At 41.2% G+C, this 22,315-nt stretch overlaps 1 protein-coding gene across 1 annotated transcript in view; it reads left to right on the forward strand.

Annotated features, from left to right (window-relative positions):
* Window positions 1-2,154: 2,154 nt before the first annotated feature.
* The window catches only part of Polb (DNA polymerase beta), a 28,775-nt gene continuing 8,614 nt past the window's right edge, over window positions 2,155-22,315 (forward strand). The window contains exons 1-11 of the mRNA XM_057752849.1: window positions 2,155-2,281; window positions 2,466-2,523; window positions 6,713-6,779; window positions 10,718-10,792; window positions 11,604-11,662; window positions 13,438-13,487; window positions 16,059-16,110; window positions 18,033-18,087; window positions 18,168-18,240; window positions 18,564-18,634; window positions 21,337-21,423. Of these exons, the coding sequence (XP_057608832.1) occupies window positions 2,221-2,281; window positions 2,466-2,523; window positions 6,713-6,779; window positions 10,718-10,792; window positions 11,604-11,662; window positions 13,438-13,487; window positions 16,059-16,110; window positions 18,033-18,087; window positions 18,168-18,240; window positions 18,564-18,634; window positions 21,337-21,423 (708 nt within the window). The 5' untranslated portion in view covers window positions 2,155-2,220. The remainder of the gene's footprint in view (window positions 2,282-2,465; window positions 2,524-6,712; window positions 6,780-10,717; window positions 10,793-11,603; window positions 11,663-13,437; window positions 13,488-16,058; window positions 16,111-18,032; window positions 18,088-18,167; window positions 18,241-18,563; window positions 18,635-21,336; window positions 21,424-22,315) is intronic.

A 22,315-nucleotide genomic window follows, 5' to 3' on the forward strand; every position in this document is an offset into this window, starting at 1 on the left:
AAGATTAAAACTGGAACTATATGACACAGCATTTTACTCCTAGGCTTATACTCAAAGACTCCAACACCCACACCTTGAGATATCTGCATGCCTATTTTTGTTGCTGCTTCATTTACTGTAGCAGGGAAATGGAACAAACCCAGATGTCTATAAACAGATGAGTGGATAATAAAAATCTGGAACGTATATGAAGTGGGATATTATTCCTCTCTATAGAAAAATGAAATCACAAGCTTCGAGAAAATGAATGGGTTTAGAATGTATAATATTCAGGGAGGATACACAACCATACAACCTCAAAAGGAAAACAGGCTGCATGTTCTACTTGATGTGTATTCTGGCCTCTAAATCATCTGGATATACAAATGTACACCTGGGTATAGTGCAACATTTAGGAAGGAGAGCAAGAAAGATATTAAGCGATGAGGATGTAATGCAGGAAAAAGACGGATAAGTCAGGCGAGAGGACAGGTAGAAAGCAACTTGCTGTTCTGGTTTTACCACCCACACTGTCTTTCCTGCCAATCCTCACATCTCTGTCCCAGTGAACTTGTTCCAATTTGCGCAGAACTTTGTAGCTGATGCTTTGGGGGTGGGCTTTCCTGCTTCTACAGGGACTCCACCCCAGTTGTTATCCTCATGCCCCCCTTGTCTTCACCATGGCTCTGCATGGTCCCTTTTATGAGAGAGGTGCTTTTTAAACATTCTCTCTAAATCAGGGGTTCCCAGTCTTCCTAATGCTGTGACCCTCTAATACAGTTCCTCATTTTGTGGTGACCCCCAACCGTAAAATTATTTTTGTTGCTAATTCATCACTAATTTTGCTCCTGTTATGAATTATAATGTAAATGTCTGTGTCTTCCAATGGTCTTTGGTGACCCCTGTGAAAACGTTTGACCCCAGAGGGGCCGCGGCCCACAGGTTGAGAACCAGTGCTCTCATTAGCCCCTGTCTCTCACTTTCCAAGGGCTGTCTTATTTTCTTGCATAGTTTTGTTTATTCCTGCAGTGTTGTGGGTGCGCAGTGTTGAGGGCCTCATTTCTGCTAAACATGCACTCTCACAGAGAATCACTCATATTCTTGACCCATTTTCAGGCCACGTCATCACTCCCTGTCATGGAAACTTGCCATTACTGTGAATCCCACACCCAAAGCAGTGCCCTGTCCTTCATAATAAACGTAAGTCGTTTATCTAAAGCATTTCTGTATTATGAAAATAATAATGCGTTGATGGGCCTGGTGGTGCATACTTATCCCAGCACCTACGAGACTGAGGCAGGAGGATTTCTGTGAGTTCGAGGCCAGCCTGAGTGAGCTACATAGTTGCAGTCTGGACTACATAGAGACATCCCATCTTAGGACAAAATAAAAACAAAAACTAAACAAACCACAACAACAATTATGGAAATTTTAAAGTTAGGATTGGGGCAGAAAAGTAAAAGTGTATGTTCCAAAATGTTAATAATGGCTAAGCTGGAGGACAACTGATTTTAATTTTCCTTTCCTTCTCTTTTCAGATTTACTTACACTAGTATGTACCATAATAACAATTTTAACTTTGTGCTCAAATCACTCGCTGCAATTGCAGTTACTATGAACCCCATGAGGTACACTTACAAATATAGCGTAGATGCTATATTTCAAGTCTAGCAAATTGTAAGGTTTTCGCATATAAGCTGTATGGTATGAGGGCTCCTTGCTGATCATCCAGGTCAGAGACACTTCCTGTGGTCTTTTCGTAACTTTAGCTCCTCCCACAAAAGGCATGGGTATTTAATAAGACAAAACACATCTCCAGCCATTGGTTGACCAAGTTTTGGTTGGCATATTTCATTCCCTGTTTTACCCGGTGCCCAAGAGCACGAGCAGCTCTTGGATCCTGACAGCCGACCAGGTGCTAGCAGTCCTCACATAAAGTACAGGCCATGCCTTCCACGGCTGTTGCCCACAGCAGCCGACGTCCACCGCCTTCTGCACCTCTGGCTCTAAAGAGGACTGCTCTCCTACCCGGAGAGCAGATTTGATCTCAGGTTAACCCACTAAAGGGGTAATTCTGACCTCCCCACTCTCCGCCGCCGCCCACCGGACTCCCAGCTTCTGCCCCGGCGCCCGCTAAGCCCCGCCCCGTCCCGCCGCCGGGCGCGTGACGTCACCGCGCTGCGCACTGTCAGGAGCCGCCATTGTCCCACCGGTGGCTCCCAGGTGCGGGTTCCCGGCGCCATGAGCAAACGCAAGGCGCCGCAGGAGACCCTCAACGGCGGCATCACAGACATGCTCGTGGGTGAGTCCCGGGCCGCCCTCCGGTGCCTCTCCTCAGCCGGGCCTCGCTGCTGTCTCCCTGGTCGCAGCCGCAGCGTCCGTGCCGGCCACGTTCGTCCCGGGAGGAACCCACCCACACCCCCTTCCCGGGACCGCCGTTCCCGGCTGTGCGCCTGTTTACTCGAGCTCTTTGTTGTCTTTTTCAGAACTCGCAAACTTTGAGAAGAACGTGAGCCAGGCAATCCACAAGTACAACGCGTACAGGTACGTTGTAAGCTGGCGCTCCTGGCTGAGGTAGTCTTTTAGCAGGGATGGGGTGACGGGTGTCCAGGGGACTTTTGGACGATCAGAGAGAAAACCGAGTGGCACTTTATTTAACACGTACAGAATTTTGACTGAGCCTTATAGAGTTGATTCAAGTGAGTTTCCAGTTTGGACTGAAAGTGGATGTAGTCTGATACGTATATTCTCACCTTTATCTTGAATGACTGGAAATACAATGTGGCTTTAAAACAATGAACAGCAGCAGATGAGATCTGTCTCGTGGAATAGATGTGGCCAGCACTCGGGAGGCAGAGGCAGTCGGATCTATAAGTTCGAGGCCATCTTGGTCTACAGAGCAAGCTCCAGGACAGCCAGGGATACACGGGAAAATAGTGTCTCAAGCAAAACAAAACAAAAAAAGAAATAGCTGTGGTTCAAGAAATCACGTTTTGTTCTGTTTGTACTATGACTGATCCTGTTGCCTTCTGAAAACCATTGCCATCCCACAGACCTCAGCAGGCACCCTCTGAGGTGCCTAGCCTGTATCTCCAGTCACCTACTTCTCCAACATCAGCTACTTAGCCTATAAACATGCCCAAAGCCCTTGGCTTTCAAAACAAACCATCCTCATTTTCCCAAGCTAGCCCTTACCGCTTTACAATTAGTGTGCGTTAGTAGTCTATCCCATGCCTGAATTATTCTGGAGTCATTCTTTATTAGTATTATATCTGCTATTCATTTTACTTTTAAGATTATCATTACATCATTTCCTCTTTCCTTTTCTTCCTCCAAACCCTTCCATAGATAACCTCGATCTTTTTCAAATTTATGGCCTCCTTTTTTATTAATAATTGTTATAACTGTACATATTCGTATATACATATATATTTCTAAACACATAAATATAACCTATTCGGTCTATATAATGTTATTTGTACGTATGGTTTCAGGGCTGACCATTTGGTCTTGGATAACCGATTGGTGTACTCTTCTCCAGGGAAGACTATTGTTCTGTTCTCAGCGCTCCTTCATTTCCTGTGTAGGGCTGAGGTCTTGACCACATTGGCGTGTCTATTATTTTCATCCTTGTTCAGCTCATGTTTAAGCAGTCATGTTAATGAGACTTTGTGGGTGTAGCTCCTGATATTATTATGCGACAAATCTCATAGCAAACTTCCTGATCCTCCTGCTCTCCCAATATCTCCATTTCCTCTTCCACAACGTTCCCTGAGCCTGGGGTTTAGGAGTTGTTTTGTAGAGGAATCCGTTAGGGCTTGGCTCCATGGCTCTGCGTTTGATTGGTTATGGTTTTTCCTAATGGTCTCTGTCTATTGCAAAGAGAGGGAAAAAGACTACACTTAGCTGGGGGTATAAGGATAAACATTTAGAATATAGTTAGGGATTATGCTGCTTTAGGAAAGTGGTGGTTATAGGTTCTTCGCTAGCCGTGGGTAGTCGACTATGTTTCCAGTACCAGGCATGGTTTCCCTCTTGGTGAATGACTCTTACGTCCAATTAGAGAGCTGCTGGTTAGCACTAAGAAGTGCGCGTCTCTGCTGCACCCTTAGGGTTGTCCTGCCATGCAGGTAGTCATCGTGGTTCATAGGTGTCATAGCTGGGTGGGACTGTTGGTTGCCTCCCTCCTTTGGGAGCTTGCCTGGTTGCCTCCTGGGACCAGGAAAGCTAGTCTTCAGAGAAGGGACATTCACGTTAGTTCCAGCTCAGAGGCCTGTTTCTGAAGTGCATGATGTCTTCAGGAATAGGGACTTTCCTCCTACCTCTGGGGTCCCACCAAAGGCAATAGCCTGTATGTTTTGGGGAGTCTCTAGGACAGCCCTGGCCAAAAACTCAAAAGAGGGCTTTTTGTGCCTGGCCTTGGATTTTTGTTAGGTGTGTTTTGGCAGTTGGAGGGGGCATTGTCTGCCCAGATTTTAAACTATGTGTGTATATTTATGCAGACTTACATTTGTTATAGGCGTATTTTTAGGAAAATGTTAATATTATGATTTCTTATGACACTTTCAGACATACATACTGTTATTTTATCCTTCTTCTGTATTTATCTCTCCTCACTCCCTAATTAGAGCCCCATCTTTTTCTCTCACTCCTCACCCTGTCATCACTTACACCTTGCTATTCTTCCTATTGCTCCCCCAAAGCCTCTATCCTACCTGGTTTGCAGTTACTCCAGGGTATGCACTCACATCTGAAGATTTGGAGCTAGGAGCCTCCAGTGAGAAGAAGAACACATGATATTTATCTTTCTGGGTCTGGGTTATTCAGTATGACCTTTCCTAGTTACATCCATTCACTTGCAAAGTTAGTGGTTTCATTTTTATTTTATTTTGCTGTTGTTTGTTTTGTTGTTATTGTTGTTTTAGGCAGGGTCTTTCTATATACCTTTGACTTTGCTGAAACTCATTCTGTAGACCAGACTAGCCTCAAACTCACAGAGATCCTACTATATCTACCTCCCAAGTGCTAGGATTAAAGGTGTATGCCACCACATCTAACTAATTTTTTTTTTATAGCTGAATAGTATTCTATATTCTTCTTATCCATTTGTTGACTGAAGAACATTTAGGTTGCTTCCGTTCCCTTGCTGTTGTAAATAGAGCAGCAGTGAACATGACTGAGCAAGTGTTCTTTGGCATGTACCGAGGAATGGTGTAGCTGGGTCATATGGTAGGCTCCTTTTTAGCTTTTTGAGAAACTTCCAGGTTACTTCCCTGAGTGGCTGCACCAGTTTGCAGTTCCACCAACAGTGAACGAGGTTCCTGTCTCCCCTCACTTTCTCCAGCATTTGTTGTTGGTTGTTTCGTTGACCTTTGCCGTTCTGACTGGGTTAAGATGAAATTCCAAAGTTGTTTTGATTTTCATTTTCCTAATTGTTTGAGATGATGAACATTTTTGAGATATTTCTAGCCATTTTTATCTTTCTTTGAGCTCTCTGTTCAGATCCCTAGCTCATTTTTTGAATAACTCACTGGTTTGGTTTTGTTATTGTTGTTCATTAGGTTGGTTTTTATTATTGTTATTTGTTTTTTTGAGTTCCTTGTATTAATCCTCTGTCAGGTGTATAGTTGGCAAAGATTCTCTCCCATTCCATGGCTTCCTCTTCACCTGATTGTTTCTTTAGCTGTGCAGAAGTTTTAGTTTTATGAAGTCCCCTTGTCAGCTGTTGGCCTTCATTCTTGGTCAAATGGATTCTTACTCAGAAATTCCTTTCCTACACGTTTATTATGGAGGGGGCTGCCTATGTTTTCTTCTAGAAGTTTTAGGGTTTCCGACTTCAGGTTTAGGTCTTTGCTCTATTTGGAGTTAGTTTTGTTCAGGGTGATAGTTGCACGTCTGTTTTCCTTCTGCTGCTTGTGGACGTCCAGCTTTCCCAGCAGCACTGGTGGAGGATGCTTTCTGAATCTGTACCATATGAAGGATGCTGATTCAAAGCTTGCACCACCTTCTGGAGAGCCTGCAGCCTGCTGCCATCTAATTGGTGCTGTAACCGTGTCTTCAAAACGCCATTCTGTCTTGCTGTCAGGCCATCTGCTTCAGGATGGTAGGGAACACGGTAAGACCAGTGGATTCCGTGAATGTGGGCCCACTGTCACACTTGGTCTGGCTGTGAAGTGAGTCCTCTGATCAGAAGCAATGCTGTGTGGAACACTGTGATGGTGGATAAAGCATGTAAGCCCATGGATGGTAATTTTGGCAGAAGCATTGCGTTCAGGAAAGGCAAATCTGTAAACTTAAAAAGTATCTACTCCAGTAAGGCAAAGTGTGTCCTTTCCATGGTAGAAGTGGTCCAGTGTAGTCAACCTGCCACCAGCTCTGTGGCAGATCATTCTAGGAAATGGTGCCGTATCTGGGGCTCAGTGTGTTGGTCTCTGCTGTTGGCACACCTGGCACTCACGAGCAGCTGTAGACATGGCAGTCCATGTTGTGGAGCCCACGCATAGCCTCCATCTTCTTCCCAGATCCTTTTCTCACCAATTTCCAATCAGGCTCTTTCCAAGTCTTTGAACATCCAGTGATCAAGTTTTAAGTTTTTACATAGTAGAAAACCAGCTATATTTGTTAAAAAAAAAAAAAAGTGGGTATTTGTGTGTTTATTTCAGTTAAGAAAAAAATTAAGTGTTTGCTGGATTTTCAATCATTTTTCTTTTTTTTCTCCCCCCCTTTTGTATAGAAAAGCAGCATCTGTTATAGCAAAGTACCCACACAAAATCAAGAGTGGAGCAGAAGCTAAGAAATTGGTAAGCTTAATGAGAATGTAGTTGAAGAGTTCATACGTGTAAACATTTGATATGTTTCCATAAAATGAACTCACCTCTCTGAAGTGCCTTTGACCACCACAGACCAATTTCACTGCTCCTGGTTTCTTAGAATAGTATTAATACTTTCCGAGCTCAAATACTTTTATTTGGAAAGAAGACATTATGCAGTCTGTTTCCTTTCTATACTTTGCCATATGCACTCATTCTCAAGCTGAAACTCACCTTAAATGTGAGTCCTTCAGACGACCATGGTCACAGGGAATGCTGTTAGTCTAGTTCTATGGGTCCCTCAGCCATCCTGTGATTCCCAGGAGTTTGTGTGGGTTAGTACTCTCTAGTAGAACTCACTAGCCAGCCAACACCCTGTATTCGGGTAGCACTGTTCTCTAATTTCTGTGAAGCCAGAAGTTTCATGGTCCCAAGAGAGCTGCATGTCTCGGTGATTTGTGATCTCATGGAGAATATCCGGGGCATCTGCCTGTTGATGTTCTTTCTCATCCAAGCCTCCTGAAGTAAGCTGCAGTTCCTCACATTTAAGGACCATATCTGACTTCTCGTTTGTTCACGAGGCCAAGCTGACATGATGTTTGAATGGTTCGGGTACTGAGAGCGTTGGTTGCTTCTCCCCATCGTTCATTTATGTTTCACAAAAGCCCTCGGGACTTGAACTACTACCATGTGGTTGTCCTTGACGTTCTCACAAGAACCTTGGGATTATGAACCATATCTGTCCTTATATTTTCATTGTTCGGTATTACGGTAAATCTGGTACTCTTATAGCTGAATGAGAAACTTCACATCAATCATGTGTCACATCTTAACCTTGAATTTGTTACTCAGTAACAATGCTCCAGTATGTGGGTTTTAAATCCTTTGTGCTGTAAGTTGATCTTTTCTAAATATATAGTAAGCAACCACGTTTTAAATGCACTAGACTTTAGTTCTTGTTCTGTGTCTCTGTTTTGACGTAAATCTAAACAGTTGTTCCTATTTCCATTTGTCCTCTTATCACCACTGACAAGCCTTTTAGACCATTGTTGCAAAGAACCCAGTGATTTTTATAATGATTCTTGAAAACCTGATATAGGTCATCCCAATCTGAATATAGCCTCCAAAGCAATAAAAATAATCTAAAACTTTTATGACTGAACTTAACATTAAAAATACTATTATTTTTTATCATTTTATCTAGCAATCTCAGACCTATCTGCTGTCTGGCTCCTGTGGATGCTTCTGAATAATTCTAGAAATCTGAGATTTCCAAAATAAGTTGTTTGCCTTTTATTCTGTTATGTTAGGTATAGAAATAGCCAGGGTCTGAATTGCTGGTGGCCAGTATGCTACTGAGTAAAATTATTTATTACTATCTGTAAACAGTTTATCTTTTTATTATCCAATTTAAAAAATGAGAAGCCTGAGTAATTTCTTATATCTAATCTTCCTAAATCTTTTGTACACTTCTTGGTAAGTGTTCCTTTGGAAAGTTAAATATGTTCTCAGTAGTTTTTGAGGCTTTTTATAAATTATCAAATAAATACAGAACATAAAAAGGTGAATATGGGGGCAGACATTATGGCACATGCCTTTAATCCCAGCACACAGGACACAGGTGCAGGCCAGTCTTAATGAACCCAAGACCAGTTTAGTCTACATCAGAGCTCGGTAGTGAACGCTGACTTTTTTGGGAGGGGGCGGGGGAGAAAGCAAGAAACTGAGTCATGCCATATTATTGCGCATACTGGAGGTTTAAACAGGGCTGGCCAGATGGACCAGTAGATAAAGGCGCTTGCTGCCAAGCCTGCTGAACCTGAATTCAGTCCTTAGGACCACGTAGTAGTAGGAGAGAGCTGTCTCTAGCAGTTTGCCCTCTGACCTCTACGCACATTGTGGCGTGTGTGCTTACACTCTCACCAGTAATCACAAAACTTCATTAATTTAGATTGAGACAAGATGCGATGTTGTGCCTGTCAGATTACCAAGTGTGATATGACATGTGGACAGAAATGGTTACTGCTTAAGGTACAGTCTTTCTGATGCATCATTTGACAGAGTATGTATATATATATCCCTCCCCCCCTCCCCCCCGTTTTTGAGACCAAGATCTCATTATGTAGCCTTGGCTGGCCTGGAACTCCCAAAGATCCCCTGCTTCAGCCTTGGCAGAACTGGCATTAAAGGTGGCTCTATGAAATGTGTATATTTTGACCCAGGATTTTCACTTCAAAGACTTGGTCCTCATAGAGCTAATAAATAACAAGAATTCACTAGTTCTTAACCTTGAGCAAGTACATGCATAAGCACTGTGGAAATGCAGTAAAAAGAAGGGATCTTTATTCTTTCATGGTTTACATTTGAGATGACTGCTATCTAGTATGGCAACCATGGGCCTCCTCTAGCCATTGAATTCTTGAAATGTGGTTACTGTAGCTGAAGAACACAAAGTCTCAAGTATAGTTAAATTGTCATGTGACTAGTGTAATACTGGCAAGACCTCGTGTATGTGTCAGTCTGGTAGTGGTTCTCACTGGGGGTGTCTAGAGTAGTAGCCTCAGTGCTCTGTGGCAACGTAGAAGTGTGGGTTGCTGGTCTTTCTACCACTTAAGACAAAGCAAATCAGAAACTCTAGGGTGAGACTTGGTATTCTGTGTTTTAAGAGTGTATTTGCTTTTTTGTTGGTGGTGGTGATGATTTTTCAAGATAGGGTTTGTCTGTAGCCCTGGCTGTCCTGAAACACTCTCTGTAGACCAGGCTGACTCAGATTGGCCTCCCTCTGCCTCCTAAATGCTGGTTGAAGGTGTGTACCACCACTATCCAGCTTTTATTTTTTTTAATTAAAAAGAAAATTTTGTTATGTGTATATGTGTGTGGTTATGTGGGTTTATGTGCCCCGTGTGCATACAGGAGCCTGTGGAGGCCAGAAGAGGACATAGGAGTCCCTGGAACTGAAGTTACAGTTGTGAGCCACTCTGTAGGTGCTGGGAACTGAACCCTATCTTCTGCAACAGCAATAAATGCTCTTAGCTGTTGAACCATTTCTAATCCCAATATAGCTACTTTCTCTTAACACACTTAAACAGATTTATTTTACCAATAAACACTGCAGTTTTGTGGCTGCATATTAGTTCATTTTATGAATTTATTTAACAAATATCCTACTTGTGAACCTTAGATTGGTTTTCAAATATTTGACAAAATTATAATGGTACCATGGACAACCCTGTTCTAAGAGAGTCTCAATTAAATAAATAGTACAAGCCAATGTTAGAGGATGGGTGTACAGGTGATTTTTTTTTCCTCACTTAATTTTCAGGGCCATGAGATTAATAAGCAATCTTAACACTGTGTGTTTCTTTATTTTCACATTTCCCTCTTTGTTTTTTTTTTTAAGTTAAAAATTGTTTGCATTAATTTATTTGGGGTGTGTGTGTGTGAATATGTGTGTGCAGTGGTGCACACGTGGAGGACGGAGGACAACTTGTTCCCTTCTTCCACCATGTGGGTTCCACGGGTTAAACTCAGGTCATCAGGCTTGGCAGCAAGTGCCCTTACCCACAGAGCCATCTTGCCAGCCCTGTTTTCTCAGTTCTCCATAATAAAAGTAGGGTGCTTGTGTGTACTGGGAGCACTTCCAGGTACTCTCATGAGCCAGGCAACCGCTTTCCCACCGACCTGCATTTCCAGCCCCCAGAAGTTAATTCTATGTAAACAAGAGTCATTTAAAGTTATTTACTAGTCTTTCTCTGTCCATCTTTTAAGCATTTTATTCTGGGGAGTTTCTTCCCAATGATTATTTTTCCATACCTTCTGCTTCAGAACTTGTCCAATAACCCCTTGCTTCTTACTCCTTGGTGTTATCTTTTAGTGATTTGGTAGACATTATATTTATATGACTTCTTTATTTTTAATTTTCTGTATAGCCGGGAGTAGGAACAAAAATTGCTGAAAAGATCGATGAATTTTTGGCAACTGGAAAATTACGTAAACTTGAAAAGGTAACATGTTAATTCAATTTTTTGTTTGATCATAGTATCCTCCCTTATGGCACAGAGCAGAATAATTAACGTAATTCACCGTAGTGAGACCCAGAAGCAAAAGTGATAATTGGCGTTAAAAATCCTGTTTTAAAAAATGTTGCTTCTGTAACACTCAGTGGGCAGGACTGGTGGAGCATGCCTGTGGCACCAGCAGTACTTGTCAGGCTGAGGCAAGAAAGGTGTCTTGATCTTACGAGTTTGAGACCAGCATGGTAAGACTGTCTCAAAAGAAAAAAGAACCTCTTCTCCCATTACCATATGAGAGACTGTCTAGTAGAGTTGCCTCTCATTGTACCATTCAAAGTGATATATCTTGATGAAAAAAGTATTGTCACTCATTTATTCAGTCTGTGCCTGAACTCTTCTGAGCATTTTTAATGGGTTTTGTTTGTTTCTAATTTTTGATATAATTTTTGGTCCTTTGTGACTAGTCCTTTTAAAAGTATTAGAAAATTGAAAACTGAAAGAGCAGTGGGTATTAAATGTTCATACTACAAAAGTAACTACACAAGGTAGCATTTGTAATTCACTAGATCTTATCATCCTACAACGTATGTGTAAACCAGAACCAAATACTGTGTGTATTGAATAAATTAGAGATGAGATGTCTTTCCTACTCTGTTATCGCCCACAAGCTACTCAGGTCACGTGTGTTTTCTACAGATGCAATGATTTTGTGCTTTGCTTTTTGCATCTTGGTGTATTTCCAGTAAGATCATTTCAGTTCACAGAGCATTCCTAAGTCAGTAATAGATTGTTTTTCTTAAAGATTCGTCAGGATGATACGAGTTCGTCCATCAATTTCCTGACTCGTGTTACTGGCATCGGGTAAGAACTCTTTCCTAAGCAGTCAGAGCTATAAATAGGTCTTACTATGATGTCACCCAAACTAAAGTACATGCTTCTTCCTTCAGAACTTGCACTTCACCTACCTTCGGACCTTTGCCCATTCAGTTTGTCCTTGCATAGCGCGGAGATCTGCAACTGGTCCTCAAGTTGCTGTTCTGTTAGCCCACCCGGGGCAGGTGGTGTTGGCACCTTCCTGAACCAGCCTGGTTCCCAGACAGTGCTTTCTTCCTCCCAAACCCAGCACTTGCTTCTGCGTCTCTTTGTTGTAGACTGTGTCTGCTGCATGTTTATCTTAAGGATTTCTTCACAGCCCTTTTTAAAATTTGGGCTAGTAAATTTTTTTATCTTAATATTAGCAACAAAGAGAACTTCTTGAACACTGAACACTGAAAATTTAGCATGGAATATTAGGCCTGTGGCACTTTATTCTTTCATCCCTATGAATCAAGACATTCCTTTAGCTGTATAATAATTGCCTCATTAACTGACCTTTATTCAGGTTTTAAACATAATAAACTGAAAATCAGCATGACTCCTCAGAGATCCGAGGCTACTTTTAAAATGTCTGTTTGAAGGTAATTTAGGGAACATTTGGTATATTACCTTCTTTTCCAGGAAAGAAAACCGAAACACACATAGGAAGTAAGCAACTTTTGCATAGCCAGAGTTAAAAACTATGTCTTCTGGCTCGCTGTTGAGTTTTTTCTTCTTTGTCACAGTGCCTCCTAACGTCAGTGTTAGTTTCTGCCCCACATGTAATCTGTTTGCAGAGTCTCCCAGACCAGTGTGCTTGATATGTGTGTGCGCACGCACACATTTCTCCTTTTCTTTTCTCTTATTTTATAATACCAAAAATTGACACAGTGTAAGCAGGTTGGGAGATATAGGTGTTGTCCCTATTGCCACTGCCAGCTAAATGTTTACCATCACACATCACTTTATTGCTGAGCCCAGTTAATGCGGTGATAATCTATGAATCTAAAGTAGGTTTTATGACTGGCTTTTCCTCATTTCTAATAGCTGTTCATTGTGCTCACAGGAAGACCCAAACTTAACCACCGTGGCTTATAGAGTGTTATTACAGGTGACCCCTGTGTAGTGGTTGGTGGTATTTTGTATCATCCTGTGTCATTCAGCTGTACTAATTTCCTTCTTGAGCAAGCCAAGCTCATGCTTATCTGTGGGGCTCTCATGAACTGTTTCTTGATCTGAAATTTTTGCCCTTTGGTCTCCCAAACAGCTGGCTTTTTGTCATCCATATATCAGCTCAGCATCTCAGAGTCTGGACTTCCTATCCAGTCTACATTGAGATGCTGCTGCTCTGTCATGTCATGCTGTGTTCATCTGCCTGACATTTTTCTTGTTTATGTTTATATCTGTTGTTTTTCTCTATCTGCTGGCATACGAGTGGGTAAATGCCAGCGCTGTTATTTGTCTTGTTTATGCAGTGTTTCCAGCAGTGTGTGAGGGACTCAGTTGAGTTAAAGTGTTCAAGGGCCCACATATCTGTGCATGAACATTATGATAGCTGGCTGCTTAGGTGTCTTTTTATGTTCAGGTTCATGGTTGTCCATCAATTGACGTAAGATCCAAAAGTCTTTGGGTAAGATGAACATTAGCAAAGAAACCGTGCAGCATTTAGCAAGTCTTGTTTACTTTAATAATATCTCTGTACCTGACAATAAAAGGCATAATTGATTATCATAAAGACCCTGAGTTTCACTTGATTCTGAAATGGTGTTTTGTTGTTGTAGGCCATCTGCTGCAAGGAAGTTTGTAGATGAAGGAATTAAAACATTAGAAGGTAAGTATCACATGTCACTAAGTCCAATTTCAATCTCCAACAAGGTCACCTTGAAAGTCCCATTCTCGGTAAACAAATGCAAATAAAGGAATTGGTCATCACCGCACAGTAGAGAACAGAGCTAGGGTGACAGCCTTCCTGTCTTAGGCTTTTTTAGGTTTGCAACAAAAATCTAAAACAAGCAGGAAGTTGCTTTGTGCTGTACGAACTGGAAAATGAGCTCTAAAGCCATATCTGTGTTTTGAATCAGCATATATAATAGCAAGCCAGAGAAAAACGATAAGTAGCAGATAGATAAAACATTATCCAATCCCGACTTAGCACATGTAGCCCAAATCAACTGGAGAATCCCCTTTAAGGCAGCCAGGTGAAGTCCCCAGTAGAAAGAGTCCTGAAGAGAACAGTGTCCCGTCTGGGGAGTCTTAAAAGTAAAAGAACAAATCTAGCAAGCAACAAATGACATCATCAGATTGGTGCCTCACAATAGCAGCAGAATCCACTGAAGAAGTTGAAGCAGTCAGTTGGAATTCCTGGAGGAGCTTTTTCTGCATGGATGAGCTTCCCATGGCTGAACCTCCAGCCTCTCTCTTTTGTATCAGGGATAAAGAACAGTGACCTGTGTTAGCAGCAGTCTGCCTATCAGGGCTGTGTTCTTACTCTCAGGCTGTTTTGCCCCTGTCACAAAGTTCAGAGGCCTTGAAGGACTCTTTGAGATGCATGTGCTTTGGTCTAAAATGGAGGGACCAGGGGAAGGGGAACATCCCTGCTTTGAAAGTTAGCTTCTTGGTAAGCTCAAACAGCACATGACAAACTTCTCAGCTTAAAGACAACTAAGTAGCGATTATTTGACAATTTTTAGAAGTTCTAAATTGCTTGCTTCTAAACAGTGTTTAGACAGTGACATCTTAGACTAAAAGCTAGATTTTATATGTTGACAGTGTTTCTTTTAGAGATGCACAGTGCTGTTGGAGAAATGTTTGCTTTAAAAAAAGGGGCGGGGGGTTAGAGCCTAAACCAGACAATCTAGTACATTTTTCCAACCTAATGTAGCTTATCTTCTCGTGCTTCCTGAGAGTACGAGTGGACCATTAGCACACCTGTGGGATGTTCACTGTGCCACCCTTAGCACAGGATGAAATGTCTATGGGTTTGGTGACTTTTAAGCTACGCAGGTAGGTTAGGTGGGCAGATTTTGGAAACTGATGGAGGTTTGAATGCCACTCCCAATACATCATTGCAGTGAGCGAACTTAGTTCTTCAGTTTCTGGACCATGTGGTAGGTGTTTCTGACTCATAGGTTCGATAGCATAACAAGGTAAGGCTCTTAGAGTGTTTGGTGAGTCGTAAACACGTAAGGATGGTGACGTACTTGTGGGAACTTTATACTAGTGATACTACTTGTGAGCCAGATAGAGAATAAACTGCCTGTATGTCTCAGGAGGATTTTGTACTTTCTTGCTTGTAACATAAACTGTTTATCAATCAGTGAGATGGTTGTTCAAAAGGGTCAAGAACTTGTGCGTTTGACAAAGTTATCCACCTGGTAACGTCTAGAATCTCCTAGTTTTTATATTTCATAATTCACACGTGTAATATAATGGTGACTGTGTAACAGACTTCTAATCCTTTCCATTTCATGACAGATATATTTGGGAGTGTTTTCTCTGAGAGGTAGTGTATGTTCATGCGTCATAAATATGCATATTCTCCATTTCTTCAGAGGGAACTTATGTATCTATCAGTATACTGGTGATTAAACAAATTATATTTGAAGCTTTTTCTTTAACAAGAGCAGCTACTACATTCATACCATTCACATTAATATTACAGCATTTGCAGAGTAAAAGGTAAAGGTGATACCCCTCTCCATTAGGAGTTTTAGCACATGTCTTCACAAATTCATCTCAGTGCAAGCTGAACAAGGCAGCCAGCACGTTTAAGAAGACTGAGTGTAGACTGGACATGGTGGCAGACACCTTTAAACCTAACTCTTGGAAAGGCAGAGGCAGGCTGATCTCTGAGTTCAAGTCTAGCCAGGACTACATAATGAGACTCAGTCTCAAAAAAGAAAAAAAATGTAGTCAACCTTAAGAAACTGTGGTTACTATTGCTGCTATAGACAGTATAGTAAGCAATATTAGATCTGTTTGCCATGTTTTAACTATGGCCAGTAAGATTGCTCTTATTCCTTGTTTGTTTTTGTATACTCTTTCATCAACTTCAAGTTGAAATTTTGATGTATTACATAAAAATGATCTTAAAACCAGCTGTTTGCAGCATTGATTTGAAAAGTGTTTTCACTAGTTCTCAGTGTCTGCAGGGTTTAGTTCTTAGTGTCCATGGGGTTTAGTTCTCAGTGTCTATGGGGTTTAGTTCTCAGTGTCTGTGGGATTTAGTTCTCAGTGTCCGTGGGGTTTAGTTCTCAGTGTCTGTGGGGTTTTTCCATCATGTTTTGAAAACCATTTTAATATCTTTTTCTTCGGCGTAGTTCTTTGTAGGAAAGATAACAAGGTTTAATATCTTTTCTAAAATGTATTCAAACTAAGCACCTCAACTTTATCTTCTATTCAGATCTCAGGAAAAATGAAGATAAATTGAACCATCATCAACGAATCGGGCTAAAGTAAGATGGCTAATTCCTGTTTACATCATGCAAAGCCGGGTCTAGGGAAAAACTGTCACGTGGTGAGGTGTGGCTCTGTGTGTGTGTGTGTGGGGGGGGTGTTATTTGAGACGTGGTTTCACCGTGCGCTCCTTTTATGGCCCAGGCTGGTCTCAGACTTGTCTCAGACTTGGGATTCCCTTGCCTCAGACTACCCAGCCCTAAGATACTGCACCCAGCTCAGGTAGCTCTTCAGGAGCTTACTCACCGTCTGAGAAGGACATGAGCCATGTAAAGTTTACATGGATATAAGAAAGATTTCAAATACGAGCCACAGTGTAGTGTGTCAGCATCGTAATGGTTTTGTGTAGCAGGTGTCGCTTAGTGTTGGTGTACTAGCACTGTGTGTGTGTCTCTGGTGTTATGCAATCTTGATTTGTTCCAAATTGCATTTTTTCCTGTTGATGCCTTGCAATTCCTTGCATTTGTGTAGTCTAAGGAGAACCTGAGAGTTAGGGGGATTTTTGAGGTATTCTGAAGAGCCTGGGTACCCAGAAGTGTTCTGGACACTTGCACAATCATTCTTAGGCATATGTGTAGACACTATTTCATGCTAAGATATCATCCTATTGGCCTTCCTGAGATACAGTTTATATGTTATGCAGTAAACCTGTGTAAAATACACAGTTGCATAACTTTTAATATATTTACAGGGTTGTGCAACCACTATTCCAGTCAGTTTTAGGACGTCTTTCTTACCCTAAAGGACCCTAGTATGTTCTTCCCCATTTGACCCTCACACACTTCTCTCCAAGCTCTTTCAACTTCTCCTGTTCCGGATGGTCCACATATCCTTCATGACTGGCTTAGTCATTCAGCATCTTATTCTTATTTTCTTAGGTTCATCCATGTTGTGGGGTACTATTTAAAATACAAAAATTTTGAAAACTATTGATATAACTTTCAACTGATGTATAAAAATCAAAATTACGGGGAGGGAGAGAGGACTGGGGTCGGTATGTAAAATGAATAAAGATTTTTTTTTTTTTTTAGAAAAAAGAAAAATCAAGATGTTAAACTGAAAAAAATGCACATATTTATGGGGCTAAAAAAAGTTGCACATATTTATGGGATATCATGTTTTACTGCATGTGTATATTACATAACATTTTGTTACACCATGTTTTGTTACATGTATACATTGTATAATATTTTAAATCAGGGTAAACATACCCATATCCTAAACATTTATCTTTTTCATGTTGTAAACATTCAAAATTCCTTCTAACTTTTTGGTGCTGTGTGTTATCATTATTTAGAAAGGAAATAAAACCACACATAGATTCTTTAGTTTCTAGTTACCCTCAGGGCAGGAGCACATTAGAGCCTCTGTCCTGTTTTTAGTTTTTAGGTGCTTTGACCTTTAAACCTTTAGCTTACCAGCAGAGAGTAGTCTGCTTTGAAAGCATGAAGCAATAATTTATATATAATTACTGTAGCTCATGTTGTTTGTTTAGCTTTGTTTAGACTGGATCTCATGTGACCTGAACTGGCCTTGAAATTGCTTTGTAACAAGCCAGATAGCAATGACCACCTCCTAAAGTGCTGTAATCGCAGGCATGTGCCACCACACCTGGTTCATGCAGACCTGGGAACTCAGGTCTGAACCAGCAAAAAGTCTACCAACTAGGTTGCGTTCTCAGCCCCATTTCTTCACTCCTGCTGTGTGAATATGAAGTCTGGAATCTACAGACGATTCTGTTCAGGACGCGAACTGATAGAATAGACAGGAATAGAGCCTTCTCCACACTGCCCTGGCTTTCTTTTCAGTGAATTCTAGTCTTGATTGCTGACTATGATCTGCTTCTATGCTTATATGGGGGAAATTTTTAAAGAGATTAAAATTATACAGAAATCTCTCTCCACTTGTTCTGTCTTCCTAGATATTTTGAGGACTTTGAAAAAAGAATTCCTCGTGAAGAGATGCTGCAGATGCAAGTACGGCTCCTTGTGTGTTCTCCATTAGCGTGTGGGTGCCTGTTGGTTTGGGAGCACTGACCTAGCTTTTCTTCTGTTAGGATATTGTACTTGGCGAAGTTAAAAGAGTGGATCCTGAATACATTGCTACAGTCTGTGGCAGTTTCAGACGAGGTAACATACTTCACAGTCTTGAGTTATTCATGACTTGATGGTAAAGTTGCTAGTATATGTGACAATGTGAATTAAAAATAGTAATTTGTGTCACTTCATGGACTAAAACTCATAGTATTAGTTAAGTCTGCTTATTCATGAATGGAAATATGTACAACTATTGTTTATCCCGTATTCTGTTGTTTCTGTCAGGACACCTGAGTAGATAGGAGTTACAGCATAGTAGAAGGTTACCCTGTTGGAAGTAAGACGTGTGTATGTGTGTCTTCTATTTTATTCTAGCTTGGCCTAGTTAAGTAGGTCTTTGTTCTTTGTTATCATAGGGGCAGAGTCCAGTGGAGACATGGATGTCCTTCTGACCCACCCAAACTTCACCTCAGAGTCAAGCAAACAGGTACCTCAGAATGTCTAAGCAGATGTGATCCATCTTACAGTGAGGGAGTATCATTTCCTAATTGATAGTTGATATTTTCACCATGTTTGTTGATGGTGCTGGGGATTGAACTTGGGGCCTCTTTCATGCTAAGCAAGGGCTCTACCACTAAGCTGTAACCCTAACCCTTAAGTTTAATTTTTCTATGAAATATCATAGTGTAAACGGTTATTATTAAATGGACATAAGTGGGTGAGTGGATGAATGAGTCACTGGGGCAGTCTGCTAATGCTCTCCACACCGTGTAAAGCAAAGAAGTAGCATAGAGGAGCTCCTACATGACGAGTAGACCTGGGCCGGATCCCACTCTTGAGACGTGAACACCTGTTTATTCTTTACCACACTTACTGTGAGCCGCTGGTCACGTAGTGCAGAGTCTGCCCCCGTCTCTGATGTTGCATAAGCCGGGACATAGACACTGGAGGTTTCTGCCCAGGCTGTGAACAGCATTTTCCTGCAGTGGAAGGGTCCCTGTCCTTATCAGTGGGTACGCTGGTGTCCACTAACTGTCACCTGATTGTCTCTTAAACTGATTGGATTCAGTGAGAGGCAAAATGAGTTATAAAGAAATACAGTCTCTTGAGCATATCCTTACATTTGAACGAGATGAAATTTAAGAAGATATTTTCAGAATTATTTACTGTTGATTTCAGAAATACTTAGCATGAAATCTATTTTTTTCATTAAAAGAATTTTTTTTCCTGTTACAGTAAGGCCAGAGATATGGCTCAGCAGGTAAAGATGCTTGACACCAAATTTGACTACTTGAGTTCAATTCCTGGGTCCCACATGGTTGGGGGAGAAAACCAATTCTCTCAAGTTGTTCTCTGAGCACCACATGGGTACAGTGGCATGTGTGCACACATACACACTAGATAAATAAATGCAAATAAACTATTGTGAAACTTTACTCATTGAAAAATGTATAAAGGCAAATACGTCAAACTTTAGAATATTATGCTTTTTAAAAATAGAGCTAATTCAGGGCTGGAGAGATGGCTCAGTGGTTAAGAGCACTGTCTGCTCTTCCAGAAGACCTAGGTTCAATTCCCAGCACCCATATGGCAGCTCACAACTGTCTGAAGAACCAGTTGCAGGGGATCTGACACCTTCACACCAATGCACATAAAAGTTAAATAAACCATAAAAAATATTTTTTTAAAAAAAAGAATCTCAACTCTAGGACGACAGAGGTCTTGCCTTGTTCATCGACATCTTCACTTGGGACTCTCTGTGAAACATAATATAACAATCATTTAAAAAAATGGAGCTAACTCTTTGATTTTTGTGAAACCAGATTATGATTGTTTATTATCATTGGAAGCATAAGTGCTTTCTAAGAAACAAAAATTATTTCATTTGATGATCAGAGTTGGTGACATCTGCTTATAATTCCAGCATTTGGAGGTAGAGGCAAGAGGTTCATCCTGAGTTCAGTGTTAGCTCCAGACCCATCAGGGTTGTGTAGCAAGATCTTGTCTCCTAAAGAAAGAAGGAAAAGAAAAGAAAGAAAAAGCAAAAGAGTTCATTTGGTGAGTTTTCTACTAGAGGGCAAATATGCTCAACATACGAAACAGGGCCCTGACAGCCTGAGCTGAACGCCTAAAACCCCCTTTAAAAGCCAGATGTGGTGGCTGGCATGCATCTGGAAACCCCGCACTCCCATGGGAAGATAGAAAGTAGAGACAGAACAATCAGTGGAAGATTGCAGGCCAGCTGTCCTGAAAATGCTGAGCAGAGCCAGAGACCCCAGTAGAATGAAAGGAGGCAACAGCTGAAGGCTGTTCCCTGGTATAAACACTGCAGCATGCATGCGTTGGTACTCACACACATAAATAAGTAATTTTGGAGACTTATGTCTGTAATTATGTGTATGTGTCTTTATAGAACTGTATAGATATGTGCATAGGTGCCCTCAGAGACCAGGGGTGTTGGATCCCCTAGAACTGTAGTGACAGACAGTTGTAAACCACCTGATATGAATGCTAGAAATTGAATTGGGGTTCTCTGGAGGAAAGGCAAGTGTTCTTAACCACTGAGCCGTCTTCCCAACTCCAAATAATGTCTTTTTAAAAGAAACAGCATGGACTGGGGATGGAACTCAGTAGATAGAATGTTTGAATTTGTAGAATTCAAAGGGGCCTGGATCCCTAGCACAACATAAAACAGACATGATGGTACAGCAACCAGATTATCTTGATATACGTATTTCTTTTTCTTTCTCTTCCTTCCTTCCTTCCTTCCTTCCTTCCTTCCTTCCTTCCTTCCTTCCTTCCTTCACTTACTTACTTACTTACTTACTTACTTACTTACTTATTTTGAGGCAGTGTTTCTCTGTGTATAGATGACTGTTCTGGAACTCACTCTGTAGACCAGGCTGGCTTAGAACTCACAGAGATGTACCTGTCTCTGCCTTCTAAATGCTGGGATTAAAGGCATGTACCACCACTGCCCAGCTGGTCTACATATTTCTAACACAGACTTGATAGACCTTCTCAAATAAAGAAAGGAAGAAAAGAAAAGGAAAAACAGAAACAGATTAGGGATTTGGAGACATGGCTCAGTGGCAGAGACTAAGGCCCTCGGTTCACTCTCTAACACCAAAGAAAGTTTTCTTGTTGTAACAATATTCTTTTTTTTATTTCTTGACTGTAACTATACAGCCGAAACTGTTACATCGTGTTGTGGAGCAGTTACAGAAAGTTCATTTCATTACAGACACTCTGTCAAAGGGCGAAACAAAGTTCATGGTAAGTGTTTAAATTTATCTGTGACTTGTAGTTTTCTGTTACCATCACAGATAGCTACAGGGTGTGGAGATGCAAGCCTCTAATTCTAGCACTCAGGAGGCAGAGGCAGAGGCAGGAAGATACCTGTGAGTTTGAGGCCAGCCTGGTCTACATAGAAAGCTCCAGGACAGCCAGAGCTCCATACGTAGAAAGATGCTGCCTCAAAACAAGAATAAAAAACAAATAGCATAACTCTGAGAGCTTGGTAAAAGTAATATCAGGATTTTTCTTGTAAACTCTTTGTCAATAATTTGAATCTTCAAAATAAATATTATGCGGAATTTGATCTTTAAAAATATTCATAATGACTGGCACACAATACTTAAAATAGTAAATGATTTCATATTCTCTGACTCAGAAGATTTTTGAGAGAGGCTAGAATTGCCTGATTAGTAATTTGTTCCAGCAGTATGGGGAGAAAGGGAATCCAGGTTTATCATAGGACACTGGAGAAAAACCATGTGCAAGGAGCAGGTAGAAAGGACACTGGGAGAGAGATTTGTAAGATTCACCATGCTGAACTGTCAAAATTCGGTGGACTTTGGATCGAGATGTTAACCCACTACTCAGGCTGAGGCAGGAAGATTGCCATGAGTTCAAGTCCTGTGTAGGCTACATAGTGAATTACAGGCCACACTAGGCTACAATGTGAGACTTTATGGGGGGGGTGGGAAGCAAGCTATAGCAAATATATTAGAAACAGATGTGTCTCTCTGAATAAGAAAACAGGAACGCTAATGGAAATCTAGGTCCAATATTCTTGCTGTGTTTTCTTGACTTACCTTTATGCTGTTTACTTCGTGTGGTCTCTTTCTCCATGCTGCATTTTTCCCATGTCACATGACTGAAAGGA

The sequence above is a fragment of the Chionomys nivalis genome, chromosome 20 (genome assembly GCF_950005125.1).
Source record: "Chionomys nivalis chromosome 20, mChiNiv1.1, whole genome shotgun sequence".
NCBI lineage: Eukaryota > Metazoa > Chordata > Mammalia > Rodentia > Cricetidae > Chionomys > Chionomys nivalis.